Source organism: Phoxinus phoxinus (genome assembly GCF_949152265.1).
Source record: "Phoxinus phoxinus genome assembly, chromosome: 5".
In the NCBI taxonomy this organism is placed as follows: domain Eukaryota; kingdom Metazoa; phylum Chordata; class Actinopteri; order Cypriniformes; family Leuciscidae; genus Phoxinus; species Phoxinus phoxinus.
Window position 1 is genome coordinate 23,818,398 of NC_136880.1, and position 16,698 is coordinate 23,835,095.

The following is a 16,698-nucleotide window of genomic DNA, read 5'->3' on the forward strand; positions in this document are numbered from 1 at the left end:
AGTCTGCACTACACTTCCCAGAATCCCTTGTGTCTTCACACCTGAACCCACTCCCTCAATCATCCACCTGTTCATCGTCCTCATCATCTGTGTCACCTGTCTTCACCTGTGTTTCCTTGTCTGTTTCCCGCCACCAATCTGTTACCATGGACACTGATCACTTCCTCACAGCTGCCTGTCATTTGTGTTCATCATCACAGTGTATTTAAGTTCCTGTCTGTTATCAGTTCGGGGTTCCGGTATTGTTTGTGTGTTATGTTGCACGCTGTTACACTCTGTTCACCTGCTATTGGAATAAACCTCGTTTACACTCCTATCCACGTTCGTCTGCTTGCTTCATCTGCCTAGTCGTGACACAACAAGTGCTGACAAAGGCCATCTCAATTTGAAAGATCCTTGGAAGTCTGCGTTTCATGTCCTTCATTCGGCTTATTTTGAATGATGCATCGGGTGTATCCTTCTCATCCTCCATTAACGATAAAGAATTGGCAAAAAAAAAAAAAAAAGGAATGCGCACTGAGCTCGCCAATTTAATTATGTATATCAAGACAAAATAATTATAATATTTTGGAGATGGTGTTATGCTTTCTTTTGTTTTGTAAATGAATCACTTTATGCCAAACTGTCCATAATGTAAACCACTTGGAGACCACGAATGGTTGTAATTCACCGTATTGCATTAATAGTAAGTCAGTTAATTTAAAGATTTTTAATACAAAGTATTTAACCACAATTTTGATAGTATTTGTTGTGCCATGACTGCCAGGGCCGTAAACCTTTATGACATAGCAAGCAACATTTACTAGACGTCTCATTCTAAAGTGATATACAAGTATGGTGTTCCATACTCACCCATCAAAGTACGTATACAAAGCAGTGAGTATTGAACACACACCGGAGCAGTGGGCAGACAATTTTTTCTGCGGCACCCAGGGAGTGATTGGGGGTTATGTGCCTTGCTCAAGGGCCCCTCAGTTGTAGGTAATGAGAGTGGAAGAGAGCACGGTACATTCAACCCCACTTACATTTCCTGTCAGTCCAGAGACTCGAATCCGTGACCTTCAGGTTACAAGTCCAACTGTCTGTCCATTAGGCCACAACTGCCCCTGCTCAAGTCAAGTCACATTTATTTATATAGCGCTTTTTACCATACAGATGGTTTCAAAGCATCTTTACAGAGATAACAGGAAATGAATTAAAAAAAGTTTGTTTCCAGAAGAAAAGAGCGTCACAGTCCAGCTTAAGTTCAGTGATGATTCATTTTTGTTTAAAAAAAAAGTAATTAATTTAGTTCATTTATATAAATAGCCTCTCTGAGTAAACCGTGATGTCATCGTCCAGCTCAGTTCAGTTCTTGTATAATAGTGTCAATGCAGGCAGATCAATATTATTGTTGAATATTAAATGAAATGTTAAATTTAATGTCCCCAACTTAACAAGTCAAGCCAATAGCAACAAAAGTGACAGTGGCAAGGAACCAAAACTCCATCAGGTGGCAGAATGGAGAAAAAAAACCTTGGGAGAACCAGGCTCAGTCGGGGGCCAGTTCTCCTCTGGCCAATGAACGAACAGTGTATGATTATGATTCAGGCAGCATTACAGGTCAGAAGTCAGATTGGTTTGGAACAATCAGAATATTATCCAGTTCCATCTGGTTGAAGATCGGAGTCACGCCGGCATGGAGATGGGTTTGTTGAGGAACAGTGCCGATGGCTGTCGTGTTGATGAGGCCTTCACAGGGGAGAGTCTAGTTGACACAATCTCTGCTAACACTTCAGGGATGTGTTGTGGTCGTGTCAAGGTGCAGGTCTGCCATTTGGTCTGGATTATATGGCCCGCATCCAGCTGACTACATCATGCGTTGTGGTCGTGTCTAGCCGCAGGTCCACCATCTGATCTGGATACGGCCTGGATCCAGCTGATTACAGTAAACCTCGGAATAAGCAGAAAAACCAACATTAGCGTATGCCATTCTTCTTATGATGTAACGAGTACATTGGGTATTATAGGAAGTGTTCCCAATTCCGGCTGACCTCATTTATGCAGCCTCTAGACTCAGTGTCGTAGGTTTGATTTCAAAATTGGTGGGGACGGGGACATATATTTTATGGTTTGATCGAAATTATTGCTAGGGATACATCAGTGTCACTGGATATTGGTAGGGACACATCCATCCCTACTAAATTCTACACCCCTGCCTCTAGTGTCTAATGCTAAGAAGGACTCTAGCCTACAAGCCTCAGAAGGACTGAGGAAGGTCGACCCACTAGGATGCAGCCTTCTAATCGAAGCACCCGTTGATTGGAGAAGACCTGCATGCGTCTATCGTTTACACTGTTCTGACATTTTGATTAAACATTACAAGGTCAATAAAAATGAAATGCACAGATGAATGGTTAACACAATAAGATCTATATCCATTTAGAAAATAATGCATGTTTTTCATTTTTTTTTATGCCAACTTTCTAGGCTATGAACCTTTTAGGTGTAAATATGGAACGAGGAATCCCTTAAAATGTACGGCCCCAAGGACAAGCTATTTTTGCTAATTTTTTTCTGTGAGTGCTCAAATTTGGTTGAATAATATTGGATTTAAATGAGTGATTCTTCAGCTTTGCTTTTTCAACATTCAGGAGTTCACTCACGATCACTTTTCGAGAGGTCAATAGCCTACAAGGTTTGAATCTTTAGAGTGATAATTATTCTTCTGTAGTGTCTAGCGAACAATAAAACCTTAACGTCTAATGACATAATTATCTGTCGGTGAACATTGACCTGACGCATAGCCGTTAGGTGAGCGAACTTCCGGTGAAGTCCACAACCTCTTCTGTTCTGTGTGCGTGGCGAAGGCGGGACGTGTGACGTAGACCGGCTGGAGCTCGAAGTGTTTATTGTTCCTTCCCGTCCAGGAGAGAAAAGGGCTGGCTTAGCGGAGGCATTTATAACACACGCTTTCCCTGCGGTTTTAGCTTCAAGGAGCCATTTTAGTAAGGCCAGAACAGGTTGATACAGGACCGGTTGGCCATGGCGTACGCGTATCTCTTCAAATACATCATAATCGGAGACACGGGTAAGCAGCGACAGCGAGTCGGTTATTTCCGCAGTGTTGGAGTCAATGACGTGGTTCAAGCAGAGGCGCGAGGGGTGGGAGGACTGACAGCCTGTGTTTTTACTCTGCTTTTGCCTCCATCTGCCTCATGCTAACTCTTATTACATACATGAAGTTAATTCATAATCGTGTGCTTCATGTCACGGCAGCGGTGTGTGGTTATGAGGCTGCCACGGTCTTTTGTTTTCCACTGGGTGGGGGAAGCTAGCAGGCAAGCTAAACGTTGCTTCATATCAGCTGTCTGCCTCAATAACAACAGCAGCATCTCTGCTTTCTATTAGCATGAGATGTTGAGCGAAAAAGCAACATGCTGTGTACGTGTCAGTACCTCTGGCTCAGTGTTCGCTTGCTTTGCTTACATCTTTTTCTAGTCCAGTTAAAGGCCACAACCTGGCTAGTTAGCCAACATCGCTAGCAGCTATTTAACGTTAGTATCTAAAAATGGCGTTGGCCCAGTTGCGTTTTATTGGAGTATAAAACATTTAATACGCATGACTATAAGATAAATTCCCTTGTCGTATTACTCAAGTCCCACATTTATCGGTCAGGGTCATACAATGTGTGTTTTAATGCTGGTATCCCCGTATATTTGTGGCCTGCTAATGTTTTCACCAGATTTCTGTCACTGTAACGTTAGGCCTTTCCTCAGAATTACGGCAATAACAGACAATGTATTTCTGTCTTTAAATGTGTTTATCTGCCATTTAGTTTAGTACAGAAGTTTTACTTTACCCCCAAAATTTATATTTTGACAGAAATGCATTAATACAATGCTGAGGAGGGTGCTGATGTTTAATTCAACTCAGCACTCCATATGAATTTGCATCCACTCAATTCCGGGGAACGTGTTGATTTAGTTTATTAAATTGATTCCATGCACTTTGTAAATATTTTCACGTTGTACTTGTATTTAAAATCCACGCATGTAATTACTTTATAGCTTTAGTTCTTTAGTTATGTCTATAATTACATTTATAGTTATAGAAACATAATCACACTAAACCTGTAAACTTACTTTTATCTGTAAACTTACCCATTTAAATAGTAGCAAAAGTGTTTTATTTACAACATGAATGCAATAAGTGCATTGTGCCTAACAATTTTACATAGTACAAGAAGTAGGCTACATAGTAATTAAAGACACCTAATATAAAGTGGGACCGTGTTTTGTTGACTGTGAAGTGTCTTTTCTGCCTCATGTGGAGATGCAGCGGTGGTGCTCTACATTTTTTGGAAGACCGAACCTTGTAGACTTTATCCTTTTTTCAAGTGCAGAACAGCAGGGAAAGTATTTTTTTTAATTAAATTAGTGCATGCAAATTAGTTTTAGCCCAAATTAAGTGTCCGAGAACATGTTATGATAATCTCATCTCTGAGTTTTTGTTTCCTTTTTTATTTAAACATTCTCTGTCTGTGCGCACGCTCACTGGGACTGCTAACATACACGAGTTAAGGTGATCGTTCACCCAAAATAACGTTTTCTCAATTTACTCATTCTCTCCAGACTTATATGACTGAGTTTCTTCTGCAGAACACAAACAATAACCAAACACATTTGATGAATGGTAACTTCCATTGTATGAACAAAAATCCAAGAGACATTTCTTAAAATCTCTTTATTTGTGTTCTTCGGAAGAAAGTCATTCAGGTTTAGAACTATATGAGGGTGAGTAAATGGGTGAAAGGATTTTCATTTTTGGGTGAACTATCCCTTTAATTGCCTAGGCCTAATCTAGAATAGTTTGTAGTGTACCATAACATCTGATGATCCAGTTTGTTATGGGCCAAAGTATTTCAACATCTTGCCCAACACTTCCACATGCACAGTGGTCTACAGTGGTTTTCTACCTTTTGAATCAGGCCTTGGGCTGTTCTCAAGACAAAATAAACCATCATATAAACTCTACTATGCCTAATGCATTTCATAAGACACTGAATAATAGTAAAATTGGGTTTGTCAGACTTAGTTTAGTTGTAAAAGTGATGTTAGTATGTGTAAACTGGCTTATGCTTCTGCACGTTGCTCAACCCAAGTCAGTTGATGCTCATCTGAAACTTGATCTAGCTAGTCAATACTAGGCATCATGAGATTGCATCTTGCCTTGTGTTCATGATTGAGGTATAAGTTTGCACTTGCAGTGTTAAAACTTGCACAAGTTTTGTTTGATTTCTGGACAAACTATATTTGCAGTTATTCATTAAGCAGACATTTTTATCTTAAGTTACCCACAAATGAAAAAAATAAGCATCAGTGGTTAGTTAAAAAGTATACAAGTAGTGCTACTTTACATTTCTTGAGCACTTTGCATTCTTTCATATATAGCTACCGTATATATATATATATATATATATGTTTTAATCCACTTTAAGTGTTGGAGAACATTGATTAGCTCACCCCTGTGAGTTTGATTTCAGAAGCTTGCCATGACCATACTGCCATACATATAACACTACAGGGTTAGATTGAAGCAGTAGCATCTAGCTGTTACCACGTTATTTATGCGTTCACCATTATTCACAAGAGACAATACATCAGCTCACAAGTATTGTGTAAAGCTGTTTTTTCGCCTCAATTGTGACCCTGGACCACAAAACCAGTCGCATGGGTCAATTTTTTAAAATTGAGATTTATACATCACATGGAAGCTGAATAAATAAGCTTTCCATTGATGTATGGTTTGTTAGGATATTACAAAATTTGGTCGAGATACAGCTATTTGAAAATCTGAAATTTGAGGGTTCAAAAAAATCGAAACATTGAGAAAGTCGCCATTAAAGTTATTCATTTATGTTTGCGATTGTGCTGCATTCACTCACAAAAATAAGTTGTATATATTTACGGTAGGAAATTTACAAAATATCTTTACTTAATATCTGAATGATTTTTGGCATAACATTTTGACCCATACAATGTATTGTTGGCTAGTGCCACAAAAATATCTGTGCGACATGTGACTGGTTTTGTGATCCAGGGTCACAGTTTAGTTACTTAATTGTTCTGTAGGCTGTGTAGTGTTTGCTGTAGGTGAGTCTACTCTGCACAATACACATTGTAATTTCATCATTGTTGTGTTGTCTCCATACATCTCTCTTGTGAGCGCTCATTGAATGCTGCTCGCTTGCTTGGCAACTGCTGTTGCTCATGGTTACGCCTCCTCCTAATGTCATAAGCACGTAACCTGTTTGTGTATCATGGCAGATCCTCTAATCTCATTTTGGTGGATGAGTTTTAGTTATGCCAATATAAAATGCCTTGAACTGATTATTTTACTCAATTAATGTAGTTAATTTCATATAGAATCAAGTCCATGTAAACTAGCACGTGACATTTTGGTAATGAGTAATACAGGTAATAGTTTAAAGTCCAGAAAAACTAAATGATTTTTTTTACATTCACTTTTCACAGTAAATATTGAAACGAAAATTGTATATGAGAAATGTCTGTTGTTTTTGCGGTCAATCCATCACGTAATTGTACATGCTGTGATCTCAAACTAATCTGCCTTAATGTGACTGGTAAATTATTTGTCTGATATTGATCTTAATGCATGCGTTTTTTTGTTCTTTAGCAATAGAAAAATAAGATGGCTTTAATTAAACCATTTGTTTATGCACATTGTTGGAAAATGAGGTGAAAGGGGAAAGACAGTTTTGGCTTCACTACAGAAATGACCCTATCTTTTTAAAAATATTTTCAATTAAATCCTGGACAAATGATTTTGATGTAATGGGATACAGCAGATGTATAGGCCTGAGGCTAATTGTGGCCATTCACACGTGACCCTCTGTGTTTGCTTTGCAGGTGTGGGGAAGTCGTGCCTATTATTACAGTTTACAGATAAGCGCTTTCAGCCGGTGCACGATCTCACTATCGGTAAGGCTCTTTTAACCCAACTACATATTCTCTCATTAATGAAAACAGCAGGAATGGGTCTCATTAGCACAGGAAACAGACTGGTGTCAGTCTCCTTGAAGTGTTTTTGGAACTTTATAAAAACACACAATCGTAAAATTAGTTTCTGTTTGAAGCTGCATGAATCTGGATAAAATTACCATCACGTTGTTGTTGTTTTTTAACTTTTTTTTTTATGGCGATCACGTTTCTCCCACAATTTTAAATCGACAACTAAACAAAATAACATGTATTTTACTAGAGGTTCTAATTTTAATTGCTGCATTCTATTTTAAAAATATATATCATTAATTTGAATAAATATATACTGTGTATATATATTATTATTATTATTATTATTTTTTGAATGAATATTTCAATGACTCACTCATAAAGACTTGACTTGTATCATTACTGGATGAATCAAGTGTTTTTGAACGAATCTCTTGAATGAATTTAGCATTAAGATCACGTAGGTTTTTAAAAAATCTTGCAGCTCTAGTGTTTGAGGCTCCATCCACTCTATATGAGCACATTCTACACAACCTGAGTAAATAAATGCATTTAAAGATGCCATTTGCTAACTATTGTCAAGTTTCATATCACTAATGCTTTAAAATAAAAGATCTGATCTGTGGTGTTGATGCAAATCTAAGGTGATCTGTTCACTGCTGTGTCGTCGCATGAGTCATGAATCAAGCTCTGCCTTCATTTGTCTTGACAGGTGTTGAATTTGGAGCGCGAATGATCACTATAGATGGCAAACAGATAAAACTTCAGATCTGGGATACGGTAAGATTAGTCATCTGATTTTTTTTTATGCATCTTATTTGTGCAGAAAGCACAAGTTTGTTTCTATGTGTGATCATTTAGGTCAAATTCATGGTCTTAGTAAATGAAATGAGTGTTACCATGCCTGACGTATGAAACTGACACAGTTGAGACAGTATTGAGGGAACATGTGTTTCCTGATTAGGCAGATTTGGCCATAGAATAATGCTAATTCAGCAATATGCCTGAGGCTGCTCATGGGAGCTCAGTTCTGCTGTCAGGTTGCTTTGAGCCAGTCACATGACATCGGACCTAAATGTCACGGGACTGATGATTCCAGAGACAATGGCATGATAATGCTTATTGGCACCAAAAAGAAATTCATACATGTTTGAAACAACTTGAGGGTGAGTAAATGATGACCAAACACTTATTTTTAAGTGAACTATTCCTTCAAGAGCCCTCCAAAAATATGTACTACAAGTAAATCTTGCTTGCAATGTTTTTTTTGTTTTTTTTAATCCATGGATATTTATTAATTGCTGTCAATAAATGGAGATGCTCTTTGCAGCCAAATGGTGTAGTTATGACATGAACCATCAGGGCATCCCTTGCTTCATCCACATTCTCTCTTTTTCTTAAGCCCTGCCCTTCAAAGACAGGTCAACAAACCTGAAGTCTTGTTCAAAATGATTGACTGGGAAAAATTGTTTCTAATTAGTTTTCTAATGTTTATAATCCTTGCCGTATTCTGGTCCCCTGGCTTTTTTTTGTTTGTTTGTTTTTGTGCCGTTTTTAGCTATGTTGCACAGAAACAGGTTTATTTTCTTAAGATGCCTACTTCACTCATATCTGTGGGACATTAATGCTAGTATGTAGAAGATTTATACTGGCTTTAATGTTTAATTTAAAGTCTAATATTGTAAAGCAGTAAAATAGGATCACAATTAAAATAACTTTTCTATTTTAAGATATTTTAAAATGTAATTTATTTCTGTGATGGCAAAGCTGAATTTTCAGCACCATTACTCTTTAGTGTCACATGATCCTTCAGAAATCATTGAAATATGCTGATTTGCTGCTCAAGAAACATTTATTTTTTTATTCTTTGATGAATAGAAAATTCAGAAGAAAAGCATTTATTTGAATAATAATATTTTTTACATCTTAAATGTCTTTTGTCACTGTCAATCAATTTAATAATTATTTTTATAATCTTACTGACCCCAAACCTTTGAACAGTTTTTTTCTCCTTTCTTTTCCTTTTTATTCTGATTACCACTACAGTTCTTCATAGTGAAAGACCCAAACTAAATATTTCGTTGAATTGTGGAGACTTCATTCTGTCTATTAAAATATGCCGCCTTGAATAGAACTTGATTTTTATAAGCAATCCTTGAAACTGGGGGTGTGTTTTATTTACAGAGCTTTTAAAACCTTGTCTCGATTGACTTGGATCATTTATTTGCCAGCATGTATAAATGTTTTTACAATATAGCAGACTTGTTTACTCTTCCTCATGTAGAAAATGCAGTCATGAAATGTTAATAAAAAATGTCTTGGCTGCACATAAACGTATTGGCCAGCAGAGGGAGCCAGCATATCAATGGCCATGATGTTTTCGTCATGGCGTCAGTATTTGTTGTATTAAATCAGATGTCTTGTTTTTCTTTTCTTTTGTACACTTGTATACTATCTTAGAAGGTTGCAGTTCTCATAAGAGATGCAGTTATGCATGTGTAAAGAATAAATGAAGAGACATTAAACGTTTAAAAGGATGTTTTCCTGTTTATTGCCAGTTTGCAAGGGCGAGGCTGTCTAATGAAAAATATAATGTGGGGATAATTAGAGGTAATCATGCGGTGGTTGTTTGGTGTGGCTTCGAAGTGATGATGTCACCTAAATTGTACTGTGTGTTTAAATGCACCGTACATAATTTATTTCAAGGTTATTTCAACAAGCTCTGTGATAAAATGAGAGAAGATGGGGATGGGGGGGTGGGTGTTGGATGAAATAACAGGAGAAATCTGCATGTCTGGCCTTCCTGTAACCTTTCACTCCAGCAGATGGCAGGCATAACAGTGTCATTCATCATTTATTCACAATGGGCTCCATTAACTCTAATGTTAACAGCTGCCCCGGGGAATGGGTTATTGAATTCAAATACGTGCTCCTGGCTTATTTGCCTGCTGTCAAAGGGGCTGGGTGGACCAGAGGCCATCTTATACCATGACACGCCATTGAACGGTGGCCTGTACGCTGGGGGACGGTAGATTCATGAGGCGTCAGTGATGCTCCAGAGAAGCGTTATGGGGTGGAGAGTGGACGGAGGGTCTGTGCATGGGACGTCACAGTGGTCTTTTAGAGCTGGAGTTCCCCGGGCAACACCAGCCTTGAGGGATTGTGGTGAAGATGGTTTACGCACAAAGTGCATACCCTGTGGACATTGTTGGCACCTGCTTGTTCCTTATAAACAGGCTTTTACTGGTGGCGTGATCTCTGTCTTGTGTTTCAGGCCGGACAGGAGTCCTTCCGCTCAATCACCAGGTCTTACTACAGAGGTGCAGCTGGGGCTCTGCTAGTTTATGACATCACAAGGTGAGACCAAACTCGTAATGACTGCCATATTCTGTTCTGCTCCGCTATCTTGTCTTCTCCAGTTTCAGGTCTTAACTACAAAGATTATTCTAGTTTAATTCACTGTTTATTTTTTTTATGTGTGGATGTTTGTTATATATTTGCAGAAGGGACACTTTTAATCACTTGACAACTTGGTTAGAAGATGCTCGTCAACATTCCAACTCTAACATGGTCATCATGCTCATTGGAAATAAAAGGTATTATTTGTGTACATCATCATTATAATTTTTATTAGTAGTAGAAATAGTCTATTTTTATTATTTATCTAGTACATATTGACAGATTTATTTTATATATAATACAGTTTAATGTGAGAAATAAAAGAGTACATAAAAATTCTAAAATGACCATTTGGATCTAAACCCTGGTGTAAATTGGACCGGTTTACACCACTTTTACTCAATTAATTTAAGTTTTCCATTTTCAGTATATTAATGATTTAGTTATTTTGAACCTTCTATTAATCAAATGATCCTGAAACAAAATATACAATAGTTTCCACAAAAATATTAAGCAGCACAACCATTTTCAGGATAGATAATAATAAGAAATGTTTCTTGAGCACCAAATCAGCATATTAGAATGATTTCTGAAGGAACATGTGACACTGAAGATAGATCTTTTGAAACAAACAAAATCTGACTTGTTTCCTCATGCTAGTGATTTGGAGTCACGGAGAGAGGTGAAGAAAGAGGAAGGAGAGGCCTTTGCCAGAGAACATGGACTGATCTTCATGGAGACTTCTGCAAAGACTGCATCAAATGTAGAAGAGGTAAAACAGCTCTTGTGTGGTTCAGAGGTCTTCAGTGCCTGTGTCGTGATTTATGTTTGGATTCTTGTGCGAAAACATGTGCACATGCATGCATATAGATAACACCCTAGGGACACAGACTGGGGAGAAAAACATTTGGATCTCTGCGGTGAAAGCCAAGAAGCTAAAGCAGGGCTTAGAGCTGGCTTTAAAAGAGTGGGGATGTTAAATTGTGGAAGTCCCTCCCCCATCCTCCCACCCGAAGTCGCCTCAATGATTAATTTGTCTCATTAGTGTCGTGTGAATTCTCCTGACCCTTCCCCCACCCCTTTATGACGTTTCAATCTCCTATTTAAGGTTCATGCATATTCATAGATTCCCTGCCACACACACATCCACAGATACGAGCGCACGCATCTCTTTCTCTCTTGGTGGTAATTGAGCCACAGAGGACTGATAGCTCTGGAGAGCTGAGAGGCAATTGCACCAAAAAGCAAAGCAGCTCTGTTAATTAGGCTACGAAGTGCCGGTGGCAGGTCTTAACACTTTAAAGGTGAGCCATGCACACGGCCGTGTTTATTTTCTCTGGGTGACCAATGTGTGCTCAACCCGAGTAATAATAGACACCATCACTTTCAGCCAGATGGGGGCACCAGCCTTCAACTGTAAAAACCTTGACGGTTTGAACACTTCAAGTTAATCATATCTGTTTTATCTGACTTATTTATTCATGAATTATATTGACCCCAGTATGCAGCATTGTTTTGATTCCAGTATTGGTTGTTTTGCACCGGTCTCATTTAATTCAGTATGAATTCTGTATGAGTTTATCATCTTTAGCAGTTAAAGAATAGCATTTTAATCGCATGGATAAAATATGGTCCTTTTTGTGTTTCAGGCATTTATCAACACAGCCAAGGAGATTTATGAAAAGATCCAGGAGGGAGTCTTTGATATAAACAACGAGGTAACCCATATGACTAGGAAGCACATTCTTTGTTTGCTTTTACAACTTAAAGTAATTGGGTCAAGAGGACTTCCTGTTGCGTTACACTGAAATCCATTATGCATGGTCTGGTGGGTGGATTCAGAAACTACGTTTACAAACCATTTCCTGGGAGGTGAAATGTGTAATTTTGCTCAAATACTTGCTACTTTCCCTACTTGATATACAGAGACAATGTTCAGTAAGATTTTCAAAAGATGAATCCCCCCCCCAAAAAATGAACTAAATTATAATCTGTGACCAGTTTAACCAATGGTGTGAGTTCGGGGTTATCCAAAACTATAGTTTTGTTACAGTTTGTTTTTTCTGCTAATTTAATTCAGTTTAGTGACATAAATTAAGCACTGCACCTTTAACTTTAGTGGTAGCTGCTTCTATATTACAGACACTTTGTCAGAGTTTTTCATCAGTAAATAGATTTAATAAAAAAGTAAAGTCATATACTAGAGTTTTACATTGGATGGTTGATGCACTTTGTACTATGGTGATGTTTTCCCACAGTACAACACATTGTTGTCTTCAAATCTATGCAAATTCAGATGTAATAGCCAATGTAGCATAGCAGATATTATTGTACTGGTTTGCACATGATTCAGGCATTGTAACAGCCCATAAAATGTTTAGGAATGTAATGGTGGCGAGTACTTGACAATTACATAAACCCATAAGACTGAAGTGAGAGGAGGGAGCAAGGTTACAACGAACACAGATCTCCTCCAGGGAAAGCTCCACTCCAGCCCTTCAGTTTCTCTCTACTGGCTGGTAGCCAACACATAAATTCCTCACATTTCTTAAGTTACAGCTGGTTGGATGGAGGTGAGCCCAGTGCAGCTATTTTATTGGAGTACTAGTAGGAAGTGTTTTTTTTATAAAGAAAAACGTTAAGGCACAGCATCCAAACCACATCAGCTGATAGAGATCCTGGCCAGGAACCTCAAGGCTCACATGTGAGCTCACCCCAGATCACTATAAATCAGATTTGGCGCAATGTGGAGTTTCCTGAGAACGTTACAAAAGCACAGCTTCGCTACGGCATGTCTGTTTTGAACACAAGCCCGCTTAAGGGAAAAGTTGGCGCGGTGGATGCCTTTGTGTGATGAATGAAAGTGCCACCAGCTTGGGTGTGTGTGTGTGTTTTTAAAGCTCTGGCAGGTTTCCCTGCGTCTCTGAGTTACCGCTGGAATAACACTCCAGAGGTTCTCCCGCCTCAGTGCTGACAAAAGCGGCCCACTAATTCAGGCCTACAGGGGCTGTTTTTTCTTCTTCTGCTTAATACAGCGTTATGTGACGGTACAAAGTCACCACAATTCCTCATGGATTATTTTTTACTTATGGAAGCAGAGGTTCAAATTGTGTGGTCTCTTGTCATCTGAAATGGAAATAAGTGTTTACATGTCCTGCATGTTTTATTTTTGTGTGCAGGCTAACGGCATCAAAATTGGACCCCAGCATGCTGCCACCAACTCCACGATGGGCGGCAGTCAGGGAGGACAGCAAGCCGGAGGGGGCTGTTGCTGAGCACTACCCTTTACCCTCCAGTCTCCTCCACACCCCCCTCCGCCCCTTACGTTTCTACTGGACTGGTCGGGCTCACTAACATTTTCTTAACCTCCCACAGCCCAGGCCCCGGATTCAAATCATATGTTAGATGGCTGTCCAAAACAAAAATATTTATAAAGTCCAGGTCCTCTTCAAACCTCCTGACAAACTCCTGAAGCCTATTTGGGCTACAGAAGACATTATATGGTTACTAGTAAGGAAAAAGGCAGGAGCTTTGGAGTTATTATGGTAAATATATATTCATGTTTGTTTCTCAGCAAATTGTTTTTGTTTTTGCCCTTTTGACTTCAAGCTGAACTGTATTAAACACTACAAAGTCATCTATAGTATTTTAATCAGTTTATGTGGGTGAATTCAATGAAAACTGTGGTGAACTCTGAAGTCAAAATAAAAGGAACGTAGAGCTGGTCTAAAAAAAGAAACAGCTGTTATCAAAGTGAAGAAGTTAAAAGAAGAAAAAAAGCAGGACTCTTTTAAATCTGTATTTATCATTCACATTCTGTATATAAAGTTATCATTTCTTGCTTTGGTGTACGTTGACCGAGCTAGAATTCTGTACTGAATTTGCTTCAATTCTATACTGTATGAATAGAGCTTGAAACTGCAACAGTATTGCTATATTTCCAAAACCTCTTTGACACCATTTTAAGGTAATCTTTTACTTCATTTATTTTAGTTTGGTCCTGCCATCTGCCTTGACCCCTCGTATACGTGCCCCCGATTCTCTTCTCTGTATAGAAACTCTGGCTCTATATACCTATTTTAATGCCAAATTTGTGTTTACCTGTGTTCTAAAATCATGGCTCCAGATATGGATCACCTCTCCAGAACTAGATCTGCTGTTTGCCTTAAAAGATTTTGGGACGTCAAAACAATAACATATTCATGTTACACAGGATCATTTCAGTGATTACGTGCAGTCGTATATCGCATATGATAACGCTAGACTCACTTATCCATTAGACAGACACTCACGCATACATGCCTGTACTTATATATCCATACAAGTCGTCACATATGCATGCATTTGTATGCATATAAATATATCTATTTTTTTCCTCTCTTCAACATTAATTTTCTCCGATGCAGTCCGCTGTGTAAAGTCAGTGCAGATCCACATTAATTTAGGTGTCTGAGTGATTGTGTAAAGACTTGCTTTCTCTTGGCACTATGTTGTTAATAGATATATGGTGAACATCTTGTCTGTTGTGAAAGGGGTGTGATAAAGCCAAACCTGGAGTAACTTTGTGACCCTCGACTTTATTTGCTGTGTTCTCAAAATGAAATGCTATCACGAAAAAATATAATAAAACCTTCTAAACTCAGTTTGCTTATGTGCAATTTTTATATATAAAATAACAAAAATAAATATATATATACACACACACACACACACATACAAAGCCGGGACTGGCTTTGTGTTGGATTGCATACGAATAAAGTATAGATATTGATAAAATGAATATTTTGCTGTTTTCTTGCCATAAAGTGTTTGTATTAGTTTAGAAAATATGTAAAGTCATCCGATAATACATGAACTACAGCGTGTTACGACTGATGATAGAACGTATGTGAATGTGCCAGAGGCATGCATCAAACTCGAAAGTGCAGCAGGCAGATAGATAGACAGATAGATTTAGATAGATAGACAGATAGATTTAGATGGATAGATGACGTATAGAGGCAGACCTGAACATCCGGGCTACCGACGCCAAAAGGGATTGGTTGTTTTACGATTCAGGTAAATTCCGCTTATGTGTATAGCTTGGTTGCGTATAATTATACCCATAATAGTACAGTTGTGAATGGAAATTTCCTCAGATTCAAGAAAGCAAGCACAGCATCTATAATTATCGTTTTTAATCCTTCTAATGTTTAACTGTGAAAGACAAAATGATTCACATCAATCCAGTAATAAAAAACAAATGCTTCATGCGCATATTGTTTACATATAGAACTACTGTAAAATATGATCTCTGCATGAGTTTTTCCAGTCAGCATACAAAAGATATTTAAACTTAGATATGAGATATCAAGTGCATAATGCTCTTTCACAAAAAAATACTTCGATGTAACTGACGAGCGCTAAAAATGTTTAAAACCCCGAAATATGATATGTAAATATTAAATATCGATTTTTAAACGACAATCTGCAGCATTGAAACAATACGTAATGTTTATAATAATACCTGGAAAGTAAAAGAAAAAAAAAAGCGCTTGCGTCACAGCCCGGCGAGATCACTCACGCGCACGCATGTTTATCCAGTAAGTCATGCACGCGCCCCCTGCCTGTGGAAGGTGAGCGCGAGTGTCTAGAGGAGAGGACACGAGAACGCGACTGCCTGGATCGATCGGATTAAACTCGAATTGAGTGAAATTAACACAAAGGAGAGAAGCAGAGTCGGCGAGGACGGGACGCTGAGACGCCGACTTTACCGACAGCATTTGAATTTCGACAGTTATTCACGTACTTAAACGGATTTTCGGGATAGATGAAGAGGAGTTAATTGGTGAAAACCCTAAACTGACCCGCGTTGAGTAGGGTAAGGAATAGTCTTTCTTTCTAACGATACAATATGAATCAACCAACTTTATCAGTCGCACACAAACTTATAGGGTAGTTCCTATCGTTTTTAACGTTGTTGTACAAATATACCCGCACTTTCATTGTGAGAAAACTGTTTTTGAGTGTACATTTAACTTGTTTTGTACCATGGCGGTACCCGCGGTGGAAACCGTGTTTTAAAAGAGCGAAAAGTTGTTTTAATTCAACTTTTCACCGGGAACACAGAAACCGGAGGTTAGTTTTTCGTTTCTCCACATTTTAACTTCTCGAAGAATCTCAAACTAGCTCGAGCACATGCTAACATTAGCTCGTTTAGCTCACGCGCACTGCATTGTATAGAGCCGCACGGATCCCTATAGGAGTGGAAGCGAGAAATATGTTTCTTTAAATTGTATACATGCAA

At 38.4% G+C, this 16,698-nt stretch overlaps 2 protein-coding genes across 2 annotated transcripts in view; both read left to right on the top strand.

Annotated features, from left to right (window-relative positions):
• Positions 1-1,778: 1,778 nt before the first annotated feature.
• Positions 1,779-15,054, top strand: rab2a (RAB2A, member RAS oncogene family). Its single transcript, XM_079612439.1, has 8 exons — positions 1,779-3,070; positions 6,912-6,983; positions 7,726-7,793; positions 10,288-10,370; positions 10,517-10,609; positions 11,073-11,184; positions 12,062-12,130; positions 13,592-15,054. Exons 1-8 carry the CDS (start codon positions 3,025-3,027, stop codon positions 13,685-13,687), a joined length of 639 nt encoding a protein of 212 aa, XP_079468565.1. The 5' UTR covers positions 1,779-3,024; the 3' UTR covers positions 13,688-15,054.
• Positions 15,055-15,955: 901 nt separating this feature from the next.
• The window catches only part of chd7 (chromodomain helicase DNA binding protein 7), a 72,123-nt gene continuing 71,380 nt past the window's right edge, over positions 15,956-16,698 (top strand). The window contains exon 1 of the mRNA XM_079611992.1: positions 15,956-16,272. The gene's annotated coding sequence lies outside the window, so the exon portion shown is untranslated. The remainder of the gene's footprint in view (positions 16,273-16,698) is intronic.

Coding starts and splice junctions, on each gene's coding strand:
- rab2a (XM_079612439.1), top strand. CDS start 3,025: ATGGCGTACGCGTATCTCTTCAAATACATCATAATCGGAGACACGG. Junction 3,071..6,911: donor CATCATAATCGGAGACACGG/GTAAGCAGCGAC, acceptor TTTGCTTTGCAG/GTGTGGGGAAGTCGTGCCTA. Junction 11,185..12,061: donor CTGCATCAAATGTAGAAGAG/GTAAAACAGCTC, acceptor TTTGTGTTTCAG/GCATTTATCAACACAGCCAA.